At 37.2% G+C, this 24,066-nt stretch overlaps 1 protein-coding gene across 2 annotated transcripts in view; it reads left to right on the top strand.

Annotated features, from left to right (window-relative positions):
• Window positions 1–24,066, top strand: part of PTPRD (protein tyrosine phosphatase receptor type D) — a 2,419,801-nt gene that overhangs the window by 2,065,716 nt on the left and 330,019 nt on the right. For both annotated transcript variants that reach the window (XM_064580091.1, XM_064580092.1), the window contains one exon: window positions 22,249–22,394. In XM_064580091.1, the coding sequence (XP_064436161.1) occupies window positions 22,249–22,394 (146 nt within the window). The remainder of the gene's footprint in view (window positions 1–22,248; window positions 22,395–24,066) is intronic.

Here is a 24,066-nt window from a genome sequence, read left to right as displayed (position 1 = left end):
ATGGAATGTTCTGAATATATCTGTGAAGTCCATTTGGTCTGGTGTGTGATTCAAAGTCTTTGTTTCCTTGTTGATCTTTTGCTTAGATGGTCTGTCCATTTCAGTGAGGAGGGTGTTGAAGTCCCCTACTATTATTGTGTTCTTGTCGATGTGTTTCTTTGCTTTTGTTATTAATTGGCTTATATAATTGGCTGCTCCCATGCTATGGGCAGAGATATTTATAATTCTTAGATCTTCTTGTTGGATAGACCCTTTAAGTAGGATATAGTGTCCTTCCTCATCTCTTATTATAGTCTTTGGTTTCAAATCTAGTTTGTCTGATATAAGGATTGCCTCCACCCCAGCTTTCTTTTGATGTCCATTAGCATGATAACTGATATTCCACCCCCTCACTTTCAATCTGGGGGTGTCTTTGGGTCTAAAATGAGTCTCTTGCAAACAGCATATTGATGGGTCTTTTTTTTTTATCCATTCTGATAGCCTTTGTCTTTTGATTGGGGCTTTTAGCCCATTTACATTCAGGGTAATTATTGAAAGATATGAATTTAGTGCCATTGTATTGCCTGTAAGGTGACTGTTACTGTACATTGTCTGTGTTCCTTTCTGGTCTATGTTGCTTTTAGGCTCTCTCTTGGCTTAGAGGACCCCTTTCAAGATTTCCTGTAGGGCTGGTTTTGTGTTCGCAAATTCCTTTAGTTTTTGTTTGTCCTGGAAGCTTTTTATCTCTCCTATTTTCAATAACAGCCTAATTGGATATAGGATTCTTGGCTGCCTATTTTTCTCATTTAGTGCTCTGAATATATCATGCCAGTCCTTTCTGGCCTGCCAGGTCTCTGGATAGGTCTGTTGCCAATCTAATGTTTCTACCATGGTAGGTTACAGATCTCTTCTCCCAAGCTGCTTTCAGCATTTTCTCTTTGTCTCTGAGACTCGTAAGTTTTACTATTAGATTTCGAGCTGTTGACCTATTTTTATTGATTTTGAGAGGGGTTCTCTGTGCCTCCTGGATTTTGATCCCTGTTTCCTTCCCCAAATTAGGGAAGTTCTCTGCTATATGCTCCATTATACCTTCTGTCCTTCTCTCTCTTTCTTCTTCTGGGATCCCAATTATTCTAATATTGTTTCATTTTTTGGTATCACTTATCTCTCGAATTCTGCCCTCGTGATCTGGTAGTTGTTTATTTCTCTTTTTCTCACCTTCTTTATTCTCCATCATTTGGTCTTCTATATCTAATTCTCTCCTCTGCCTCATTTATCCTAGCAGTGGGAGCCTCCATTTTTGATTGCACCTCATTAATAGCCTTTTTGATTTCAACTTGGTTCGATTTTAGTTCTTTTATTTCTCCAGAAAGGGTTTCTCTAATATCTTCCATGCTTTTTTCAAGCCCAGCTAGTATCTTTATAATCGTCATTCTGAACTCTAGTTCCGACATCTTACTAATGTCCGTATTGATTAGGTCCCTGGCAGTCGGTGATGCCTCTTGTTCTTTTTTCTGAGGTGATTTTTTCCATGTTGTCATTTTGTCCAGAGGAGAATAGATGAATGAGAGAACAAAATGCTAACAGGGTAAGAACGACCCCAGAAAAATATACACTAAACAAATCAGAAGAGACCTGAAACTGGGGGAAAAGAAAGGGAAAGAAAGAAAAAAGAAAAAAAAAAGAAAAAGATAAAAAAATATATGATCAAAATGATCAGGCTGGTGCATAGATCAGTGCCACACACTAGATTTTGGGCGTATTTTGGTCTGTTAGAAGAGACTGCCTCCCAAAATTTTAAGGAAAGAAAACATATATATGTACAAAAATAAGGGTAAATACAATGAAGGGATGAAACATGAGTATAATGATGAAAATTATAAAAGATCTTTTAAAAGGAATTGATAAGAAGCTGGCCAAAAAAAGAAAGAAGAGGAAATAAATATAAAAAGGGAGAGAATGTGATCAGGCAGGAGACTAGAACAAAGCCATACACTAGAGATTTAGGGTATATTTTGGTCTGTTAGAAGAAATTGTATCCCAAAATTTTAAAGAGAGAACAGCTTAAACATATATACCAAAAATAAGGTTAACTACTGTGAATGGATAGAATGAGTATAAGAATGAAAAATTAAAAAGATTTAAAAAAAAGGGATTGATAAGATGTTGGTTCAAAAAGGGAATGAGAAAAATTAAAAAAAAAAAAAAACAGGAAAGGAAAGGAAAAAAAAGAAAATTAAGAAAATTAACCTTGAAAAACTAAAGAATCATGGGGAAAAAAAACCATGAATTCTATGTGCAGTATTCCCCTAGCGCTGGAGTTCTGCTGTTCTCATTGATCGGTAAACTTGATCTTGGCTGGCTGTATTTGCTGATCATCTGGGGGAGGGGCCTGTTGCCGTGGTTCTCAAATGTCTTTGCCAGAGGCGGAATTACCCCGCCCTTGCCCGGTCTGGGCTAAGTACTCTGCTCGGGTTTGCTCTCGGGAGCTTTTGTTCCAAGCTTTCCTACAGCTTTGGAGGCCGAGAGTGAAAATGGCGGCCTCCCAATCTCTGTCCTGGAGGAGCTGAGAACTCAGGGTCGCACTCCTCAGTGAGCCCCCAGAGAAAAGCAATCAGTCCCATCTCCCAGGTCTCCGGCCGCACTCCGTGCTCACGCAGCCTGTGACTGAGCGTTTCTATCTCTGGCACATGAACCCATTTGGAGTCTCCAAACACAGCAGAGTCCTGTGGTGCGCTCCCACGCCACTCCCCTGGGGGAGGAACGGGTCTCCCCGGATCTGCCTCTTGTTTGTTCCCCTGCTGGAGGAGCAGTGGCCTGACTGTGTTGTGGATCACGGTTTATGGCAACCCCGAGCTGAGAGCCCTCTCCTCCGCTCCGTCTCTCCAGTCGGCTTCCCCTTCCTATACCTGGGAGCTCTGCCACACTCAGGTATCCCCCGTCTTTCTGTGACCCCGAGGGTCCTGAGACCACACTGTCCCGCGAGGGTTCCACCACCACCTTAGCCACTGGATCGACGTCCCTCAGCGGAGCTGACTTCTAAAAGTTCCAATTTTGTCTCCGCTGCTCTATCACTTGCCAGTAGCGGCTGATAGAGGCCCCCTTCCCCGCAGTCTATCTCCCGAATATTGCCTCGGATTCACTTCTCCACACATCCTACCTTTCAGAAAGTGGTCGCTTTTCTGTTCAGAGAGTTGTTGCTATTCTTTTCTTTTCTTCGATCTCCTGTTGAGTTCGTAGGTGTTCAGAATGGTTTGATCCCTATCCAGCTGAATTCCTGAGACCAGACGAAATCCAGGTCTCCTACTCCTCAGCCATCTTGCTCCTCCTCCATATATTTTTGGTCAAACAGAGAGTTGAGCACTTTCTAAACTACTTTGGATTTATCACTTACTGATAAATATGTGTTCTTATCTTTACTTTTTTTTTTACTATTAATCATTTATTTTTATCCACATTGTTTGCTAACTATTAATGTAATTCCAATTATATATCTTAGTTATGGTTAGCAATCTTACATAAATTCATATTGTCTGTTTGTTTTGCTTAAAAACAAAGAAATAAAACAGAAACACCACACAAATTTGCCAGAAAGACTAAGATACTAGGGGAAGAAAATCTAACAGGGAACCGAAAAAAAAAAAAATGGCCAGAGAGGGAAAGAGCTAATAATATCACATATTAGGATCAACTTGAGAAGCCAGTACAGACCAGGCAGATTAATGATCTTGAATAATATTCCCTTCATCACAACTAAAATCCAAGGAGAGGTGTTACATACATAGACCAATTACCATGTTCATGTATTAAATTTTTTTTTACCAGCAGTGTTTGATAGAAGGAATAAAGTTTTTGTATATATATTTCTTCCAGTGGGTTATATTCATAGATTATAATAAATAATTCCTCAATAAAATTATAAATTGGTGCATAGTTTATATTTATTTCTTTATTCCTGCATCGTGGCCTTAACCAAAATATGTCCATACACAAAGGTTATATACTTGAATCTCATGCAATCACTGATAATTCAATAAACTTCAGTGGAAGCATAATTCTTGGTTAGAGTTTTAATATTAGAGGAGTGCATGCTACAGGTCATTCCTCTTGTTGTCTCACAGTCTTGCAGGGAAGAAAGACAATGAAGCAGAATTTATAAGCAATGTGAATTGTGAAATGGAAATACTTAAAAGGAACAGAGAAATACAGAATAGGGAGTAATTGAACAAGTAATTGGCAAGGCCTAAGCTAGGGTGACCAACAACCATTCTGGTTTGCCAGGGACCGTGGGAATAACTGGGACATAATATACTTTTTTGGCGCTAAACCTTAGAATATCCTCCCACATTGTGTCCTTTTCAGAACTGGGGTGAGAGGGTGTTACTGGCTTCTAGTGAAAGAGGCCAGAGACCCTGCTAAACCTTCTATAGTGCACAGGCTAGTTCCACAAAAAAAGGAATCTGACTCAGATTATCAGTTGTGAGACACCGTTGTCAAAAGGGAAGGAGCTATTAGAGAGAGAGAGAGAGAGAGAGAAGATGTTGATTGTGTATGGAGAGGGGGAAATGGATGCGAACGATGGTGAGAGGGAATTAAAAAAAAAAAAAGCAATTGGTGTGGAACAGGATAAACTGAAGCAAAGTTTTTGTTTTGTTTTGTTTTTTAATTTTATTTTATTATGTTATGTTAGTCACCATACATCATTAGGTTTTTTTTTTTTTTTTAAAGATTTTATTTATTTGACAGAGAGAGAAACAGCGAGAGCAGGAACACAAGCAGGGGGAGTGGGAGAGGGAGAAGCAGGCTTCCCAGGGAGCAGGGAGCCCGATGTGGGACTCGATCCCGGGACCCTGGGATCATGACCTGAGCTGAAGGCAGATGCTTAACGACTGAGCCACCCAGGCACCCAATACATCATTAGTTTTTGATGTGGTGATCCACGATTCATTTTTTTCGTAAAACACCAAGTGCTCCATGCAGTACATGCCCTCCTTAATATCCATCACAGGGCTAACCCATCCCCCACCTCCCTCCCCTCTAAAACCCTCAGTTTGTTTCTCAGCGTCCATAGTCTCTCATGGTTCATCTCTCCCTCCGATTTCCCCCCCTTCATTTTTCCCTTCCTTCTCCTAATGTCCACTGTGCTATTCCTTATGTTCCACAAATAAGTGAAACCATATGATAATTGACTTTCTCTGCTTGACTTATTTCACTTAGCATAATCTCCTCCAGTCCCATCCATGTTGATGTAAAAGTTGGGTATTCATGCTTTCCGATGGCTGAGTAATATTCCATTGTATATATGGACCACATCTTCTTTATCTATTCATCTGTTGAAGGGCATCTCGGCTCTTTCCACAGTTTGACTCTTGCAGACATTGCTGCCATGAACATTGGGGTGCATATGGCCCTTCTTTTCACTACATCTGTGTCTTTGGGGTAAATACCCAGGAGTGCAATTGCTGGGTCATAGGGTAGCTCTATTTTTAAATTTTTGAGGACCCTCCTCACTGTTTTCCAAAGTGGCTGTACCAACTTGCATTCCCACCAACAGTGTAGGAGGGTTCCCCTTTCTCCACAACCTCTCCAAAATTTGTTGTTTCTTTCCCTGCCCATTTTTGCCATTCTAACTGGTGTAAGGTGGTATCTCAATGTCATTTTGATTTGGATTTCCCTTATGGCTAATGATGATGAACACTTTTTCATGTGTCTGTTAGCCATTTGTATGTCTTCTTCAGAGAAGTGTCTGTTCATCTCTTCTCCCCACTTTTTTACTTGATTATTTGTTTTTTGGGTGTTGAGTTTGAGAAGTTCTTTATATATAGATTTTGGATACTAGCCCTTTATCTGTAGCGTCATTTGCAAATATCTTCTCCCATTCTGTGGGTTGCCTCTTTGTTTTGTTGACTGTTTCCTTTGCTGTGTAGAAGCTTTTTATCTTGATGAAGTCCCAAAAGTTCATTTTTGCTTTTGTTTCACTAGCTTTTGGAGATGTATCTTGAAAGAAGTTGCTGTTGCCAGTGTCAAAGAGGTTATTGCCTATGTTCTCCTCTAGGCTTTTGATGGATTCCTGTCTCACATTGAGGTCTTTCACCCATTTTGAGTTTATCTTTGTGTATGGTGTTAGAGAATGGTCGAGTTTCATTCTTCTGTATGTGGCTGTCCAATTTTCCCAGCACCATTTATTGAGGAGACTATCTTTTTTCCATTGCATATTTTTTCCTGCTTTGTCGAAGATTATTTGACCATGAAGTTGAGAGTCCATATCTGGGTTCTCTGTTCTGTTCCATTGGTCTGTATGTCTGTTTTTGTGCCAGTACCATGCTGTCTTGATGATCACTGCTTTGTAATATAGCTTGAAATTGGGCAACGTGATGCCCTAAGATTTGCTTTTTTCTTTTTCAACATTTCCTTGGCGATTCGGGGTCTTTTCTGATTCCATACAAATTTTAGGATTGTTTGTTCCAGCACTTTGAAAAATATCATTGGAATTTTGATAGGGATGGCATTGAAGGTATAGATTGCTCTGGGTAGCATAGACATTTTATCAATGTTTATTCTTCCAATCCATGAGTATGGAATGTTTTTCCATCTTTTTGTGTCTTCTTTAATTTCTTTCATGAGTGTTCTGTAGTTCCTAGAGTGTAGATCCTTTACCTCTTTGGTTAGGTTTATTCCGAGGTATCTTATGGGTTTTGGTGCTCTTGAAAATGGAATTGTTTCTCTAATTTCTCTTTCTACAGTTGAAGGGAAGTTTTTAAAAACAGCGGATAGGATGTGGCTGCCACCAAGTTCATGCTGGATGGCATTATTTTCCCCATTGAAGTGGGAGCAAGAGCATCAATCTCTTGGAGGTGAGAGGTCTGTGCAGGATAGACTGCTGGAGAGTGGTGCAGGGCGGGCAGATGATTAATAGATGATACAGGGTCCTGGTGAGCCTTAGAGCATGAATTTGCAATGGCATGAGCCCATGCAGTGCTGAGATTTTCTCAGGCAAGACTCAACCCTTCAGCATAGGAAGGGAGAAAGCTGTATTCTAGAACCGATTGGGGACCTTAAGGGAAAGGTATAGGGTGGGAGAGATTTCAGAACTGGTGAGGGCGGTTTGACTGTTAGAACCCTCAGCTGGATGGTAGAAGTCGGCAGAGCCATCATAATGACCCTTTGCAAAATAATGATCATTTTCCCAAATGCTTTTCATTTAGTTCAGTCTCTTAAGCATACGTGTTGTGACTGCTTTGTTTTGCAGATTCTGAACACTGGTTTTATTTTCCTCTGTTTATTTTGCCTCAGAAAAACACTGATAACCCCAAAGGACATTTATTTAGTGAATTGGAGTAACTGATGCATATTTAAATATTAATTGCAGCCCATCTCTTTAGCGTCCTCTTTTGTCTTTTTCCCTCTGAAACTCCAGCCCTGAAAAAAGATCTATTTCATGGCGTTTTTAGATCTACCTCAAAAAGCAGCTTTGACTCTCACTAGGTTTCCAAAGACTTCAGGTAGTAAAATTTGACAAAGGTGTTGCAAAGAGCTTTAAAACGCCATTCCCTTTGATTAAATTAGTGAATGATTAGATTATATAATGATTCAGGGAAAGAAGTAGCATGCATCACTCAACTTTTAGCATCCCAGAGGCTTTATCTTTTCATTTGGTACTGAATCAAGGTTTATCCCAGGATAATCTAGAGGCGGTTTTTCTAATTCTGGAAGATTAAGTTCATCCAAATTCTCACATATGTGTTCCTGGCATATATTCACAAGTGCTCTTATTACACAAATACAAGGGAAGCATTTTCTTCCTTTCAATAACGATTTGGGATCATTAACAAAAACTCTTTGGGGCACGTATCTAAAAAAATGCTTAGGTTATACATTGATATTTTAGAATGGTGCAAAAAGGCCAGTATTATTGCATAATTGGAATCATTAATAATACAATATTTTTTGCATCTAAAGCTAGGTCCAATCTTGAAGGAGGTCCTAAAATGGTGTCATTTTATTGTAGTCAGCATAAGAGGATCAGAGTAGCCCTGCTGGATGAAAGGGTGGCTACTGCATGCTTAGGTCTGGCAAGAGGCTTTGCGTATTTGCAAATGTGTTCTGAGGATAGCAGGGGGCTGGGCCCATCAGCTGTCAGCCACAGCTTCTGTTTTGCTCTGAACAATAGCCATGTTGCCAGGGCAGTAATTATTGGCTGATTTTCCTTCTAAAATAAGTGTCTTAATAATTTGTCACAAAACTAACTTAAATTGCTGTAATGTTACTTGCAACAGTTAAATTAGGGGGGAAAAAAAAGAAAGCAAGCCATAGCAAGTAATGCTTTAGTGTATTTCTGCACGCAGTCTATACTGGTAAATAGTGTAATTAAAACCTCGTTTGCAGGTTTTTCAAAAAGGTTATTTTTGTGTGGGAAAACCCTTTGTTTTCTTACTTAATACCCTGAGCTGGAAATCAGAGAATGGGGGGGAAAAGTTAGTTGGCAAATAAAGGTCCTCACTGTCTGTGCTGTTTTGGAATGCCTCCCATATTCCTGGGGCTCAGATAATGTGTTCCTCTAGAAAAGCATGAATAATCTGCACTGAAATGAGCTGGTACCAGGGTCTGCACTGCCCAGGGATACAAATTAGGGACTTGATATTTGAAAACTAATCTGACTGAAAAGTTTTTCCAGACTATTTGAGTAAGTAGTATTACCTCATGTCTCTAGGTTCAAGTGTTACCGAAATGCTCTTACCAAGAGAGGTGAGATGGGTATTTGTGTAGATAAATCTGATGGTGTTAGAGAAAATGGGAACAAAAGGATTGGCCAGAGCATAACAGATTTCAATGGGGACAGGAAAAGAGAAAAAAAAAAAAAAACAAAACCAAAAAGCCCCTTCCCCCTCCTCTTGTTGGCTTTCTAAATCTGTATGTGTTTCAATTCACAGGCGGCAAGAATGAGACATTTCCTTCTCAGATTTAACATGCTGTCATGGAAATGCTGATAGGGTTATTTTACAGAGACATAGCTTAAAAAAAAAAAAGAAAGAGCAAGAATTAGATTATAGCATTATACTTTGTTCCATCTAGGGCTCATTTTATTAAAGTTCTTTAAAGGTTTATTTTCATCTACAAAACAAGAAATTGTACCCTATTCTCTCTGTGCCAGGATCCAATTAAGGTCAACTTGAGTTTTCTGTGTAGACAGGGCCAATCCATGGCCCTGGGTGATCATCTATTATTATCATAGCTTGCTTGTACATGACTTCACAGCCTTAGCATAAACAAGTTGTCATGCTTTCCATCTTTTGTACCCCCAAATAGCTCACTGAGTAGAATTTGAGAATGGGTGGGTAACGGGCTACTCTTTGAGAATTCAGAGATCAATCATTGTTAGCAAGATTAAATTCAGTGTAACACTCTCCCCAACTTGTGCTGAATGAATGTAGATTCTTTCTCTTGACTCTAAAAAAGAATTTGATTTTATTTTAGAAAGGATGGATTTAATATGTAAAATGAATGCCATTCTTTTGCTTGCTACATGTGTTCATTTGGAAGGATACCAGAAAATGAGTATTTTTAATATCCTACAAAATGTTATTGGTTCTAATAGTTACCTAATATTGAATGAGAATATTTGGAATCCTGCAAATCGCCACCAAATACCTTTTTGGCTTTGGGTCTACAGAGAAGTGAATTAAAAAAAAAAAAAAAACTAAACTAAATTTAGTGGAAAATATCTGGAAGGACTAGACTCATACATAAAATACCCATATGACCAAAGGAATAGTGCCTTTTTAAAAAAGGTTTTGAATGCCTACAATATGCTAGGTATTGCACAGAATGAAGCTAGGACATAAGCCTTAGAAACTTAGAGTATTATGATCTCTAGCAAAATATTGGTCTAAATGTGAATAATGCTGGCCATTTTTCAAATGTATTTTTAAAATCATCATTTCACTGTTAACCGACATTGTTGTATAGGCCAGGCAATTTTTTTCAATTTTGCATTTTATTTTTTCCATTTCTTATTCATTATATATGTACCTATTAACAAAGGGTAATATACCCTAAAATAAAACATTGAGTACCAAGGAAATATTTTTATTATTTATTTATTTATTTATTTTTAAAAGATTATTTATTTATTTATTTGAGAGAGAGAGAATGAGAGAGAGCACATGAGAGGGGGGAGGGTCAGAGGGAGAAGCAGACTCCCTGCCGAGCAGGGAGCCCGATGCCGGACTCGATCCAGGGACTCCAGGATCATGACCTGAGCCGAAGGCAGTCGCTTAACCAACTGAGCCACCCAGGCGCCCCGAAATATTTTTAAATAATGAGATTTTTAAATGTTTCATTATTGGAAGCATTTTAAAATCATAATATTATTCATTTTGAAGATAATATTAATTATGGACTTTCTTTAGGAAATGCTATCCTATTTATTATAAACATGTATTTTATAATTAATATTTCTTGTGTTATAAAAACAGGCAGTTTATTTTTACAATATTCTCTTTTAAACAGATCATTTTTGTAACATATCAAAATAGTATATGTAAAGAGATGCTCTTTTGTCTAATAACAAGGTTTTCTTATGATACTGATTCTAAATTTCTCCAGTAAACACATTTGAACATCATTTTGTGATCTGTTTTACTACTTCCTGAAGGTGTGTGCATGTGTGTGCATATACACCCTTTCCATGTTGGAGCTACTTGGGAATATTTTAGTTACTTTTATTTTCCAAAGTACCTTGCTAATTTACTAGTTTGAAAGTGATATATGAAAACTTGCAGTCCCTTTATTCCTGGAAGATGGATCTATCCTAGAAGAAATAACCCAGGCTTTTGCCGGTTGTGGTAACACCTCACTTGGGTTGGGAGGCAGGATTACAAACAGTACCTCCTATTGGCTCAAAGCACGTCCAGTGATATCAGTAGATCTTCTCTTGGTGGCATTGGCTTGCTACTGGTGTCTAAAGGGGCGCCAGCACAACATGCTATTCTAGTTCCTCTGAAGCAATAATAAAACATAATTTATGTAATTGATATATTGGAAATTTCTTAGAAGGGAAGTAATAGCATCCATATTCTGGAGTTTGGGAACATAAAATTGGGGGAAAATCAGGGGAAAAATGCCAAAGATGGTATTGTTTTATCGTCCAGTTTTTCTTTCTCCGCCACTTCAATTGTATCTGCGCTCATGTTCCTTTTCAAATAAGCCAATTACCTTTCCTGTGTGATCCAATTTGCAGGTACATGATAAGCAGCAGGTTAGAATGAAGAATAAATGATTACTTTTAATGATGATCAGCACATCTGATGTGATAAATTATGATTAATGAGTGAATTAGCAGTGAATGATATAAATGAATCTGCTTTGAAAACTAATTCTATAAAAGGATGCTGAAGGGTCAGTGTAGTTTCTTTTTTTGTCAAATACAGTGTCTGTGTTAAATAGCCTTGTGAGTATATTGCCATTTAGAGGGAATATGAAAAAAGCCAATAAATATTGTGTCATTTGCCTACATCTTTACTGAATGAGCCTGGGAGACTGCACGACTTTTCATCTGTTTCAGCATAAGGGCCTTTATCACTCTATTGAACGAAAACGGATGCGCGGTCTGTGTATTTTGAATGCATAAGTAGGTAGTAAGCAAACCCAGGGGCTTAAAGTGGAAAATGTTGAGTAAATATCGAAATGGTGCTGCTGATAACATGTTTTCATTAAGAATGCATGAGTCTGGCATAGGGAATGGTAAGAATGGCTTTACAGATTGTATCTAAGAGTGATTCAAGACCACTGGCAGCCTTTCTGAAATTTATGTTACTAAACCAGTGGTTACTGTGAGCGTCTTACACCAAAACAGATGGCCAGTCTTACTAAACATGTCAATAGTTCAGAGAAGTTTTATGGCCCAGACACAGTGAATGTAGGGGATTGTTTGTTTTGGTCATAATATCCCATGGCTATGTGTTAAAAAAAAAAAAAAGTTACAGTGGTGAGGCCATACAACTTTTACTGCTGTCAGACAAGTGTTTATGACCCGGTATTAATATATCTTGACATAAGGCAAACTAGAAATTTATTTAACTGCTGTAAACGGACAAGTTCATATGTAATCTCAACTCTTCAAGATTTTTAATTTTTTTTAATTTAATTTTATTATGTTATGTTAATCACACATCTCTACAAGATTTTTTTTTTAAAGATTTTATTTATTTATTTGAGAGAGAGAGAGAAACAGCATGAGAAGGTAGAGGGTCAGAGGGAGAAGCAGGCTTCCTGCTGAGCCGGGAGCCCGACGCGGGACTCGATCCTGGGACTCCAGGATCATGACCTGAGCCGAAGGCAGTCGCTCAACCAACTGAGCCACCCAGGCATCCCTCTACAAGATTTTTTAAAAAAATAATTGGAAAGACGAAAATGAACTTCAGTGTTTTTAAATTAAAAATTATTTTCTATTGCATTTAAATACTATTCTCAGTAATAATGTTTTGTAGATATTTTTTCTTCATCCTTTTCCTCTTTCTTCATTGGTCTATGAATGTTCACCTCTGAGCATTTATTTACCTTACACTCTGTTGTGCTAAGGAGAAATGGAATTGAGAAGTATTTTAAATGATTCTTTTTTGAGAGATTTTCCAGCTTTGTCCTCAAAACCAGTCACTCTCTGAGCTCTACCTTTTATCTCTCCTGGTTAGCTCAAAGGGATAAAAATTTGGCCAATGATAAAGTGATAATTTTCAGCTTTATCAGTAGTCTAGGTAATTGGATACTCTGGTATATATTTTTCCTGTGAATATATGAGTTATTTTAAAATGTAGAAAAAGTCTTAAAAACATATAATTTTTGATCCAATAGTTTTGCATATAGGAATACATAATATATATTGAAAATTTACATGTAGAAATGAATCACATATAGGGATTACATGTGCGAGGGATTATATGTGCAAATATGTAATTGTAAGAATAATCATTGAAGCATTTTTTATAATACTGAAAAGGTAGGAACAATCTAAATGTTTAATAGTAAATTAAAATATTATCTATATGCTTTATAATATAAAAATGATATTCAATTTAAATATTTATTATTTTATTTTTTTTTTAAAGATTTATTATTTATTTGACAGAGAAAGACACAGCGAGAGAGGGAACACAAACGGGGAGTGGGAGAGGGAGAAGCAGACTCCCTGCTGAGCAGGGAGCCCGATGCGGGACTCGATCCCGGGACTCCAGGATCATGACCTGAGCCGAAGGCAGTCGCTTAACCAACTGTGCCACCCAGGCGCCCCAATTTAAATATTTATTGACAAAAGGATATACAAAATATATTTTAAGTAAAATGTGGACTATAAAATAATAGTATAATATAACCTGTTTTATGTAAAAATTATTAAATATTAAATGGGCATAGAGCAATTTTAAAACATATTCATCAAGGTGATAACCATTAGGATGTTTTAAAATTTCTTTTAATTTATGTTTTCTTATTTATGTAAAATGAGTATGTTATTATGTATAATAAATAAGGTCATCTTACTTAAAAATGAAAAGCATAAAAAGAGTCAGAGTGGAGGATAACAATGTGATAACAATGAGGTGGAGTGAATTCATAAAAGAGCTTGAGATCCATTGAGTTGTTATACTCATCTGAAGTCAGTCCTAAGGCAGGCACATGAATGTGTGGTTTGGTTATGCTACATTTTGCCAGCTTAGGACCTGGTTGGTTCCGTCAGTCTCCCACCATGTCACATCAGTGTTTTACAGTGTCAATGTGTATTACATAAAGTTTGCATTCTGCAGCTAATTGATTCTATAAGCAAACATAATTCAAATAGAGGCACAGTAATCATTTTTACAATATTATTATCCATACGAAATACTCAAAAATTGTATAGCCAAAGATTGGGGGGTATAGAACCTTGGAGAGCTTTTTATCAAGTCTGTGTATGCAATGAACACCTACTATGTGCCAGGGAAGAATAGGAGGTATGGGACTTCAGAGATGACCAGGTCACAAATGCTTCTCTCAAGGTTCAATTAATGTGAAGGGAGAGAAATACATGAGCATAAAATAGCTATAATAAAATATAGACTTTTCTAACTCATAAAAGAGATACAAAAAGAGTTAAGAGATACAATAAGAGATAAAATAAGAGCAGATTTCATCCACATGGGTGGCTCAAAGAAAGCTTCAAGATATTTCATGGGATTGAAAATGGAAAACTTCTATAAATTCAGAAATGGGGCAGAAAACATTTTGTGCAAGGGAATAGCATATACTAGGACACTGAGACAGGGAATTCTAAGTTCTTGATGAGCAAAGGTAAAACATATTTGGGAAAAATAGGTTGGCAGCAGCTTTGAAAGATCTTAAGAGCCAAACAAAATTTCTGGGTTTATTTGACAGTGGCAAGCTATTAAAACTCATTTATTTTTATGTTTCTTTTGAGTGGAAAAGAGCTTTAATCATAGATGCATTCTTACAAACCTCAAAGAATATGGTGGGAAGGGCAAAGAAGGGTCATCGATAATGTGTAATATTGATTGTAACAATAAATACCTGAAGTGAGGGTGACCAGATGGGAAAGTTTAGATACTATGGTATCGTTAAGTGATTCTCAAACTTGGCTGGACATTAGAGTCCTCCGGAAATTAATTACCCATCCCTACCCACTGATATTCTATTTGAATTGGTCTGAAATGGAGTCTAAGCACCATAGTTTTGTTTTGTTTTTTTTTGTTTGTTTGTTTGTCTTTATTTTTTTTAAGGCTCCCAAGTGATTCTAAAGTCCATCTTACAGGAGAATCATACTCGTTGTTATTGGATATGAAAAAAGAGTGAGATGTAGTAGAAGCAGAATCTATAGGACTTAATAATTGAATGGTAGTGGGGTGGAGGAGAAGAAGACAAAGAAGAGGTTGGGGCTGCAAGATTGGGTGTTTGGAAGGATGGAAGTGCCACAAATAGAAATGGAAACAGTAAGAGAAGGAGGATTGGGAAGGCAGATGGCATGATGTGTTTCCACAATAATAATTTTGGAATGCTGCAAGACAATCTTTCAAGCAGTTAGAAATGAGGACTTGACATTGAGGGAAAGTTCAAGTTAATGTTTCCATTAAGTCAAATTTCTTCTTCCTATCCTCCTTCCCTTTTTCCTTCTCCTCCTTTTCCCTCTTCTTTCTGTCAGTGTATGTATCAATCCTTTGTCAACTTGAATATTGATAGTTATACAGAGGCACAGACATCAGTCTACCCAATGGAGGACTGCTTTAGAGTCATTTTCAAAGAATTGAAGGCTAAGGCTTAATACAATTAATGGTGTAGACATACCTACAATATGTCATTGAAATGCTTTGGAAAGGAAAAGGGGAAATTGATGTCAAGAACATCAGTGTCTTTATCCACCATGAACGAACTTAATTTATACACTGAATAATACAGAAGTACTCTACCATATTAACCTTGGAACTTACATGATCTGTTTATGAATTTTGTGCCATTGATTTTTATCTGTTGACTAGGCATCATAGTTCATTTATCCCTGATTTAAATTGGCTCCTGGAAATTAGAAGAATAATTTCAATAAGCCTTCTGAGTGACCTTTTTCACTTAACAAGTGAAAAATAATTGCTGTAATACAGCACAAAGTATTTGCCAAACCCTTAAGAAAACAGTCAGTATATATTTAACTAAAACATATGACCTCACTGATATGAGGAATTCTTAATCTCAGGAAACAAACTGAGGGTTGCTGGAGTGGTGGGGGGTGGGAGGGATGGGATGCCTGGGTGATAGACATTGGGAAGGGTATGTGCTATGGTGAGCACTGTGAATTGTGTAAGACTGTTGAATCACAGACCTGTACCTCTGAAACAAATAATACATTATATGTTAAAAAAAAGAGAAGAAGATAGCAGGAGGGGAAGAATGAAGGGAGGGAATCGGGGGGGGAGACAAACCATGAGAGACTATGGACTCTGAGAAACAAACTGAGGGTTCTAGAGGGGAGGGGGCTGGGGGGATGGGTTAGCCTGGTGATGGGTATTAGAGAGGGCACGTTCTGCATGGAGCACTGTGTTATACGCAAACAATGAATCATGGAACACTACATCAAAAACTAATGATGTAATGTATGGTGATTAACATAACATCATAATAATAAAAAAACAGATTTGAACATATACAATAAATTGAGTACCATATTGTCTATGCAGTATCATTGTAACTTCCCATTTTCTAGTTTGGCACAGTAAGAATATTGGGGCTTCACAATTAGATCAAAAGTCCATGACTCACTCATAACCTCAGGGAGCCTTCCTTCCTTTCTTTTTCCCTTTTTTCCCTCTTTCCTTCTTTCCTTCCAAATCTTTATAGTACTGTAAAGCTTTCTATAATTCTATAAAATAGGAGTAATGCTATTATCTTTCAGGACTATGGAAAACATTGCACAAGAGATATGTAGAACATTAGTCCACTGCATGGTATTCACTAAAGATTTGTTATTTATTTATCCCATTTTGAAGTATAGTGCTTCTTAAGTCAAATTTTAAGGCTATAGATTGAAAGACAGCACCATTGATGACTCAGAAAAAGTCTTTTTGACATTGAAGGTCTATGCTGGCCATGGATATCAGACATGACCCTGTTCAGATCCCCATGTGATAGGATAGATGTCCCCACTGGCCCCAGTTTATGTAGACCATCTGCCGTAGAAACCAGTTCAGCCTGATGTGTGTGCCACACTTCTGCCTCCCTTACAGTCATGTGTCAACTTTGGGACCTCCCTCTTTTCTTTTCATGTACCCCTGGGGTTTTGCTGATATCTCCGGCACTCTTTCCTCTCTCCATTCCTGCCCAGCAGAGATCAAATGAATCATAACAGAATTCATCATCCACTAAACTCTAGCCACTCTTTGTGCTTGGGGCAGTGATAATGAGTGTGTTGTGGCAGGAAGGGACTGTAAAGCCCCAATAGCTCATATACCCTCAGACCTGGCCATTATCCATAGAACCACCCCTGACTCCTGCTATGCTCTGCATTTCCTGAGCTTCCCTTCCTGGTACTTCCAGAGAAAGAAAAAATGGGGTTGAGTTCAGTTGACAGTCTCATAAATTCTACAGACACTTTTTTGGGAGGAAGCAGATTCCTAAGGACAGAACTATCTACATATTCTTACTGAACATTCCCTCATCCTCTCCCTTAGTATTATTAAATAGCATCATTAACCTTCCCCTTTCAAGATTTTAAGTACATTATTATGACAAATACCCCTTTAAAAACAGAACTTTCTATTTAAGGAAATGTTAATCAGCTGAAAGAAACAAAGCCAATTAGTTACATGCTGTTAGTTTTGTTCCTCATTCGTCATATTTCCTTGATGTCTGCAGAAGCGGCTTATTCATTAGAATTAAATTAGACAAATGGCACTCTCATTTCTTCCCTTCCCTTTTGTAGTGTGTAGTCCTTTCTGTGAATTGGTTTTAAGTGATTCTCAGTTGGCCAATCAAGTTACTGCAAATCTGAGTTGTCTTCTTAACCTTTAAGAATTTCTTATAAATTCCTTTCTTGCATGGATGTTACTAGTAGATTTCAGTGGTACTCCCCCATTAATGTCTAGCTCTATCTAATATAGTGTACTAAGGGGAGAATTTTGTCCTTGATAGAGCACTTTGTTAAGGATGGTCAAAGGCAGCTTGCTGGTCTTGGTAGGATCTGTCCCCTTAATTTAATAACAATAACTGTTCATTAGGCTTATCTCTTTGTCTTCAGAGAGCCTAACAACTTGAAACCTGATATGGTTTCAAAATATTAAGATCATTAGATGCAAAGGTACTGTGCATTGGTTATATTTAAAGAAACGAACTAACCTCTTAGAAGCAAAAATCAATCAGCGGTTTGAGATGTGTAGGGAAGAATAATCTACCAGATTCCCAGAGCTGGAGTCTGTATCCTGAGAATGCATAGTCTTTGAAACAGCAAGTGAGAATGGCAGGCATGTTCTAGAATATCAGTCATGCCTCTGTTCTGACTCATATGCATGTTTAGCTTTTCTGTTTTCCATTTAGAAAACAGACTTTCTGGGTCTAACAGTAATTTGACCTCTGCAGTGCCCAGCATTAGTTTAATGAAAGGTCATACTCCTCACTTGTCAAAACCAGCTTGAGCAGAAATGTATTTGCAAAGCGCAAGGCTGGCAGCTTTGGGTGGATAGCAATGGCGGTCAGCTATGATAACAGAACGGTGTCTATCTAAGTACTGGTGCCTGTAAAGTTTTAATGTCTTTCCATCTTTAAGCTCTTGATATTTCTTTCTTTCTCTCTCTCTCTCTTTTTTTGTTGTTAGATCAAGTGTAGTATTTGGTGTATCTCCAAGTGTATCTCATGGGATAAACATGGGGATTTTGATTATTCAGACCTAAGGCTGTCATATTGTGTGTTTTTTTAGTAGCAGTCTTTGTTTTATGCTTTTATGTGGATTCTCTTCTCTTCCTATCTTCAGAGCCTGACTTAAATTTGGGTAATATCCATGACAAAAGAAGGCAGAAGATTCATTTCGTTTCTTTTAGTAAGCTGAGATATTAGAGAGGAGGAAGTGGTGCTATGTTTTATTATACGCCTCTGAGAATAAACACTTTTACTTGCCTCAAGCATTTGTTGGAGTTACTAAGTTTGGTTTTCTCTCTTTCTCATTTCTTTCCTTTGGCTGGCTGCCTTGCATTGACAGCATCAGTCTTAGAGTTTGACCAGCCAAGATGATTATTTAGGCAACAGTCATGCTCACTGAAGGCATTTTACTACATATCTCGAAACTAAACTTTGTATCATAGAATGATGGCATTTACCCTTTTGCGGTTTAGATTTTGTAGGCACATGTAGAAAAACTGACATCAGATCCCATGAGAAAGTCATGATTTTTCTTGTCTGTGAAGACTAATGTCTTTCATATTAAAAAAAATAAAAAGCTCTGTGTACATGCACTTGATATACCTTGATATACCTTTTTTTAATGTAGTGTGATCAATTTCATTTCTTGTTTACAAATAATACATTTAAGGAGCATTTTCAGTACTTTTTTTTTTTGAAGAATACTGAGTCACTATAGTTGTATTTAGTAGGATTTAAGAAAATAGTCCCAGATCTGAAGCAGATTCTAACTGGTTATTTTAATCAAATTTTCACAGTTCAATAGGTTAATTTCATTACTTGACCTCATCTCCAAAAATAAAATCTTTATAGTAGCATCCAGTGGTCCTAATACTGCAGATTTGAATATTTGTGAATATTAGCATGAAGACTTCAGGTATGACCAGAAAAGGAAGGTAAGCAAGAAATACATCTGAACATTGGAATGGTAGTCACATCATCTCCCTGAGAACATGGGGGGATTTGCCTTCTGTGCTTTCCATTTAGAAGTCAGATTTCTATGTTTAATAGTAATTTGAGTCCTTAGTGCCCCCTTCACCAAGATTTAGGAAGCACTTGTTCTAGTAGTCATTGCCTATTTGTAGAGTGTCAGAATCTCCATATTTCCTTCTTTTTTTTTTTTTTTGTGATGAGAAATAGGATGCTATTCCTTAAAAAAACAAACAAAACAAAACCAGGTGCAAGAAGAATAGCATCCTGTATTCTAGATTTACTTAATTTCTGGTTAGTACATAGTCATTTTATACCATAGCCCTTTACCTCATTCACACATTCTTGCAAGAAATTTCAAAGTGGAACTTAAAGGAGAAAACAGGTTATTAAAATTCATTTTCATTCAGGGTCAACAATTTTTAAACTATGTATTTTGAAGAAGAAGGTTCCAAAAATGACAGTATTGTAGCATTTAACGTAGCAATGCAATACATTTTATTTTTCCAGGGAAATTCCCTAAGAATTTTAATTGCATGATTATAATTTTCATATTAGATGCTGACAAGTGTGTGGTTATTATCAATTTGCATTGTTTGCAACAGCAGAATGAAAAACATAAACACTTCTAATATCATTTTTGTTTGTTTGTTTCCAGAAAAGTGACATCAGTGTACAGTGTTTTTTATTCTTCTCACTGTTAGTCATTTCAAATCATTTTAAGTACTTCTAGCAGTTCTGGTAATCATCTAGTTTGTACGGCTACCAAGAGATGTTGTAGGATGTGATAGAGAGCAGGGCTGTGGGAGCCTGCTCTCCTTCCTAATATTCCTGAACAAAGAGGGACCTGTGTTTCCACTAGTTCTGCTATCACCAAGTTGAATTTGTTGATGAGGTTGAGACTCATTTTCTGCACTAACATTGCAAAGATGCCTCTCCTCACTCTTCTTTCTTTCTCTCATCGTGGAGATGCTACACTAAGCTAGAAACCTTAAGACTGGAAGGGATCTCTGAAAAATAATTTATTTTACATTTCATATTTTTACAGTTAAGAAATAGGAAAGTTAGGGAGTACCTAGCTGGCTCAATCGATTAAGCATCTGATTCTTGGTTTCACCTCAGGTCATGGTCTTGGAGTCGTGAGATTGAGCTCCATGTCAGGCTCTGTGCTCAGCATGGAGACTGCTTGAGATTCTCTTTCTTCTTCTCCCTTTGCTTCTCCCCACCCTTGTGCTCTCTCTTGCAGGCATGCTTACTCTCTCAAATAAATAAGTAAATTAAATCTTAAAAAAAAAAAAAAAAACAGAAACAGGAAAGTGAGACATTTTTTCTCCAAGATGATACATATACATTATGGGAGAGGTGAGATGTGAGTCTGGCCTCCCTAAATCCAGGAAAACCAAGATCAGAGTCAGAACACACCATCAAGCCAGCAGGAGCATCATGTGGGAAACATGAAAGCAAGGCAGAGAAAATATGGTGATGAGCAAACAGTGATGAACTTTGTTATTTTCTTCTTTCTTAAAATCTAAGGATTATTTTCAAAATAAATGTTAGCTACAGTTGCTTGAAACCATTTTTCAATAGCATTTAACTGAAAAACAGTAAGAGAGGAAATTTGTAATAGGGATAAGAAAATGAAATGGAAAAGTAAGATGCTTTTGAATTAAAATAATTTAATTGCAACATAACTGCAAAAACTCAAGGATGTGAGAAAAAATGTAAAGAAGTAGGAAAAATAATGAATATACCTTCTCCCCCAAACCACCACTGGTGTTTTGGCACATTTTGTCCCATCTTTTTGGGGGGTGCATTTTTCTTTATTATCTGATACCCCTCATATTGAATTGTGTATGATGTTTTTGTGGCTTATCATTGAATCACAAGTATTTCTCATGTCATATTATAAAAACTTTATCAATATAACATTGACTGTTTGTATGATATTCTCTTATCATGGCATATTTCATTTCACTGTCAATTCCAATTTTATTTCATATTTAGGGTATATATAATCTTTGCTAAATAAATGGCATAATAGATATCTTTGTGCATAAATACCCATCTTCATTTTACTTAATTCTCATATAATAGATTTCTAGATCTGGAAATGCAAGATGGATAATAAGTAGGTTTTGAAGAGAAAGGGTGAATGTTAGGAACATTTTAAGGAAGTAGAGAACATTTAAAAACCCTCCAACTTCTAGCCTTTCATCTTTAGGAATCTTAAAGTCTACATCTTTTTTTTTTTTTTTTTTTTACAGGAATTCCTTCCCCCCCCCCCCCATGACTTTGGAGGCTTCTTGACTCATCCTTTATGCAAATTATGAAGTTAAGTTTCAAGTAAGGCAGAGCACAATATTTAGGTTAAGGAGTCACTTTACCATTTTACCATATTTCTGTTTCTTGCTAAACCTTCTAATTCAGGGCTATATTTCTTGTCTCTCTAAAATTTCCTAGAATTTCTCTTAAATGTCACTAATTTTAATGGCTTAGCAGCAGCAGGGCTACTTTCTGGCAGTGCCCCGATAATGGCATCAAAGAGCTAAAATTTTACTCACTTTGATTGATGAGCTCATTTTGTTACAGAGGACAAATTGGATTTTTTTTTTTTATACTGGTAATAAAAATTAATGTGTGATGTTGCTTTTTGGATGTTATTGGATCTCTGCCTTAATACAGATTTCAGCAATAAAAGCACTAGCAGATATCTTGACCAGAAAGTTACCTCCCTCCCCTTTAAACTACCCTTAAAAGTAAAAGGTGCTTCTCTAATTTTGTAATCCTGGTGTGTGCATATATATATGTATGTACTGGCCTCAGTGGGGTTGAGGGCTGTGGGGAAAGTGGTGGCAGTGGGGTAGTACTCTGTGTTTCTGTTTTCCATCTAATTGTGATGTTTATCTCTGTTTATTTCAGCACCTCCAAGGTTTACAAGAACTCCCGTGGACCAGACAGGGGTCTCTGGCGGAGTTGCCTCTTTCATTTGCCAAGCTACAGGAGACCCAAGACCTAAAATCGTCTGGAACAAAAAAGGAAAGAAAGTCAGCAATCAGAGATTTGAGGTATTAGGTCCATTGTTCTGTTTCTCTGGGGGAAAAATGTATCTGTTGTATCTTTGGTTTGTATATTGCTTGTTTTCCTGTCATATGAAGTGTGCTAATCACTGAGATATGGCCTTCTTTTTGTTGCTTGTGTTGGAAAACTTAGTTCTAAATGGCTTTTTGAAAAGGAATTTGTGGGTTCAGGTGACTAACTTTTGTATTTAATTGTATCAGGCTCAGAGTTCTTGGTATCCATCTCCCACAACCAAGGCTAGAAGATGAGTGAAAGCTTCCTATGCTCCCAGCTCTTACTGAGTTACTTGCTTGTCCCTGGTCTAGTGTATAAGGACAACTGGTTGGTACAGGCCAATTAATTTAAGTTAATCAGAATCTACCTCTGTTGCTGGGAAGGAAGTCGGTTCCATCCAACCCTATGGCCCGGAGTGGGGAAGCAATGTTTTCCCATAGGAGATTCAGGTGCCTATTACAAGGAAGAAGGGGAATGGGTATTGGGCAGCAGATGAAGCTGTCCATTGCATCTCACAGCTGTGTTTTACAAGTACCATGAACTAAAATGAGAAATTAGCTCCAGTTGTTGGGCTAAGCACTACTCTGGAAGAACATACCCAACCAGGTTGATATTGCAGTTAAACCTTTGAATAAATTACTCAAGAAAGCTCAGTGACTTGAAGATGATGAAGCATAATTCAGATATTACTTTGAATGTTTTTAAGGAGACTAATGGCTCAGAAATTTGCTCATTTTGGAGGTGAAAAATAGGTAATAAGATATGCAGAGAAAAATTGGGAGAAGCACACAATAACATGCCTGAAATTTAAGACATGAAGAGAATAGCTTGATTCTTAGAGGATACAAAGACCTCCAAACTGCCCCAAAGTGTAAAACTCACTTTCTTTTACCTGAGTTTCTGACATACTTCATAGCCTAATTCATAGCTTCGCAAAATAAAGGCAGTTTCTAGTTTAGAGAAATATAGCAAGGGGCGCCTGGGTGGCTCAGCTGGTTAAGCGACTGCCTTCGGCTCAGGTCATGATCCTGGAGTCCCGGGATCGAGTCCCGCATCGGGCTCCCTGCTCAGCGGGGATCCTGCTTCTCCCTCTGACCCTCCCCCCTCTCATGTGCTCTATGTCTCTCTCATTCTCTCTGTCTCAAATAAATAAATAAAATCTTAAAAAAAAAAAAAAAAGAAATATAGCAAGTACAAAATTCAGAACGTTTTTGATTTTACTCATTTTTTACCAGGTTTCACAGAGCAATAAATGGTCCAGATGCCTTATAAAGGGTATAATTAATTACACTGGTAGAAATTTAAATGTAGACTGCAGTTTACAAATTATAAATTTAAAATTATGTTTGTTTGAAAATCAAATACCTACAGTGATTAAACATAAAAAAATCTTAATCATTGAGAAATATTTCCTATATCATGTAGAAAATGATGTGTGTGTGATCTTTAGTACACATTTTTTTTTTTTTTTAGTTTAAATGAAATTTAATTTTTTTATCAAAGAGAAGTTTGACATCATACTTGCTGGTGACAGTAGGTTCTTGACAAAATCTTGTAACAAAGATTAAATTGTAATAGTAAACATTTCAAAGCATGAGCTCTGCTCATTACATAATTCCAGATGAGAATCATATAAACACAGCCAAGGAAAATTAGTTATTTTTA

Source organism: Mirounga angustirostris, unplaced genomic scaffold, assembly GCF_029215605.1.
Source record: "Mirounga angustirostris isolate CCGP_5_RB_7025 unplaced genomic scaffold, mMirAng1.0.hap1 SCAF_15, whole genome shotgun sequence".
NCBI classification, from domain to species: Eukaryota; Metazoa; Chordata; class Mammalia; order Carnivora; family Phocidae; genus Mirounga; species Mirounga angustirostris.
Note: the sequence above shows the minus strand (reverse complement) of the source record. Positions and strands in the feature narration are given on the sequence as shown.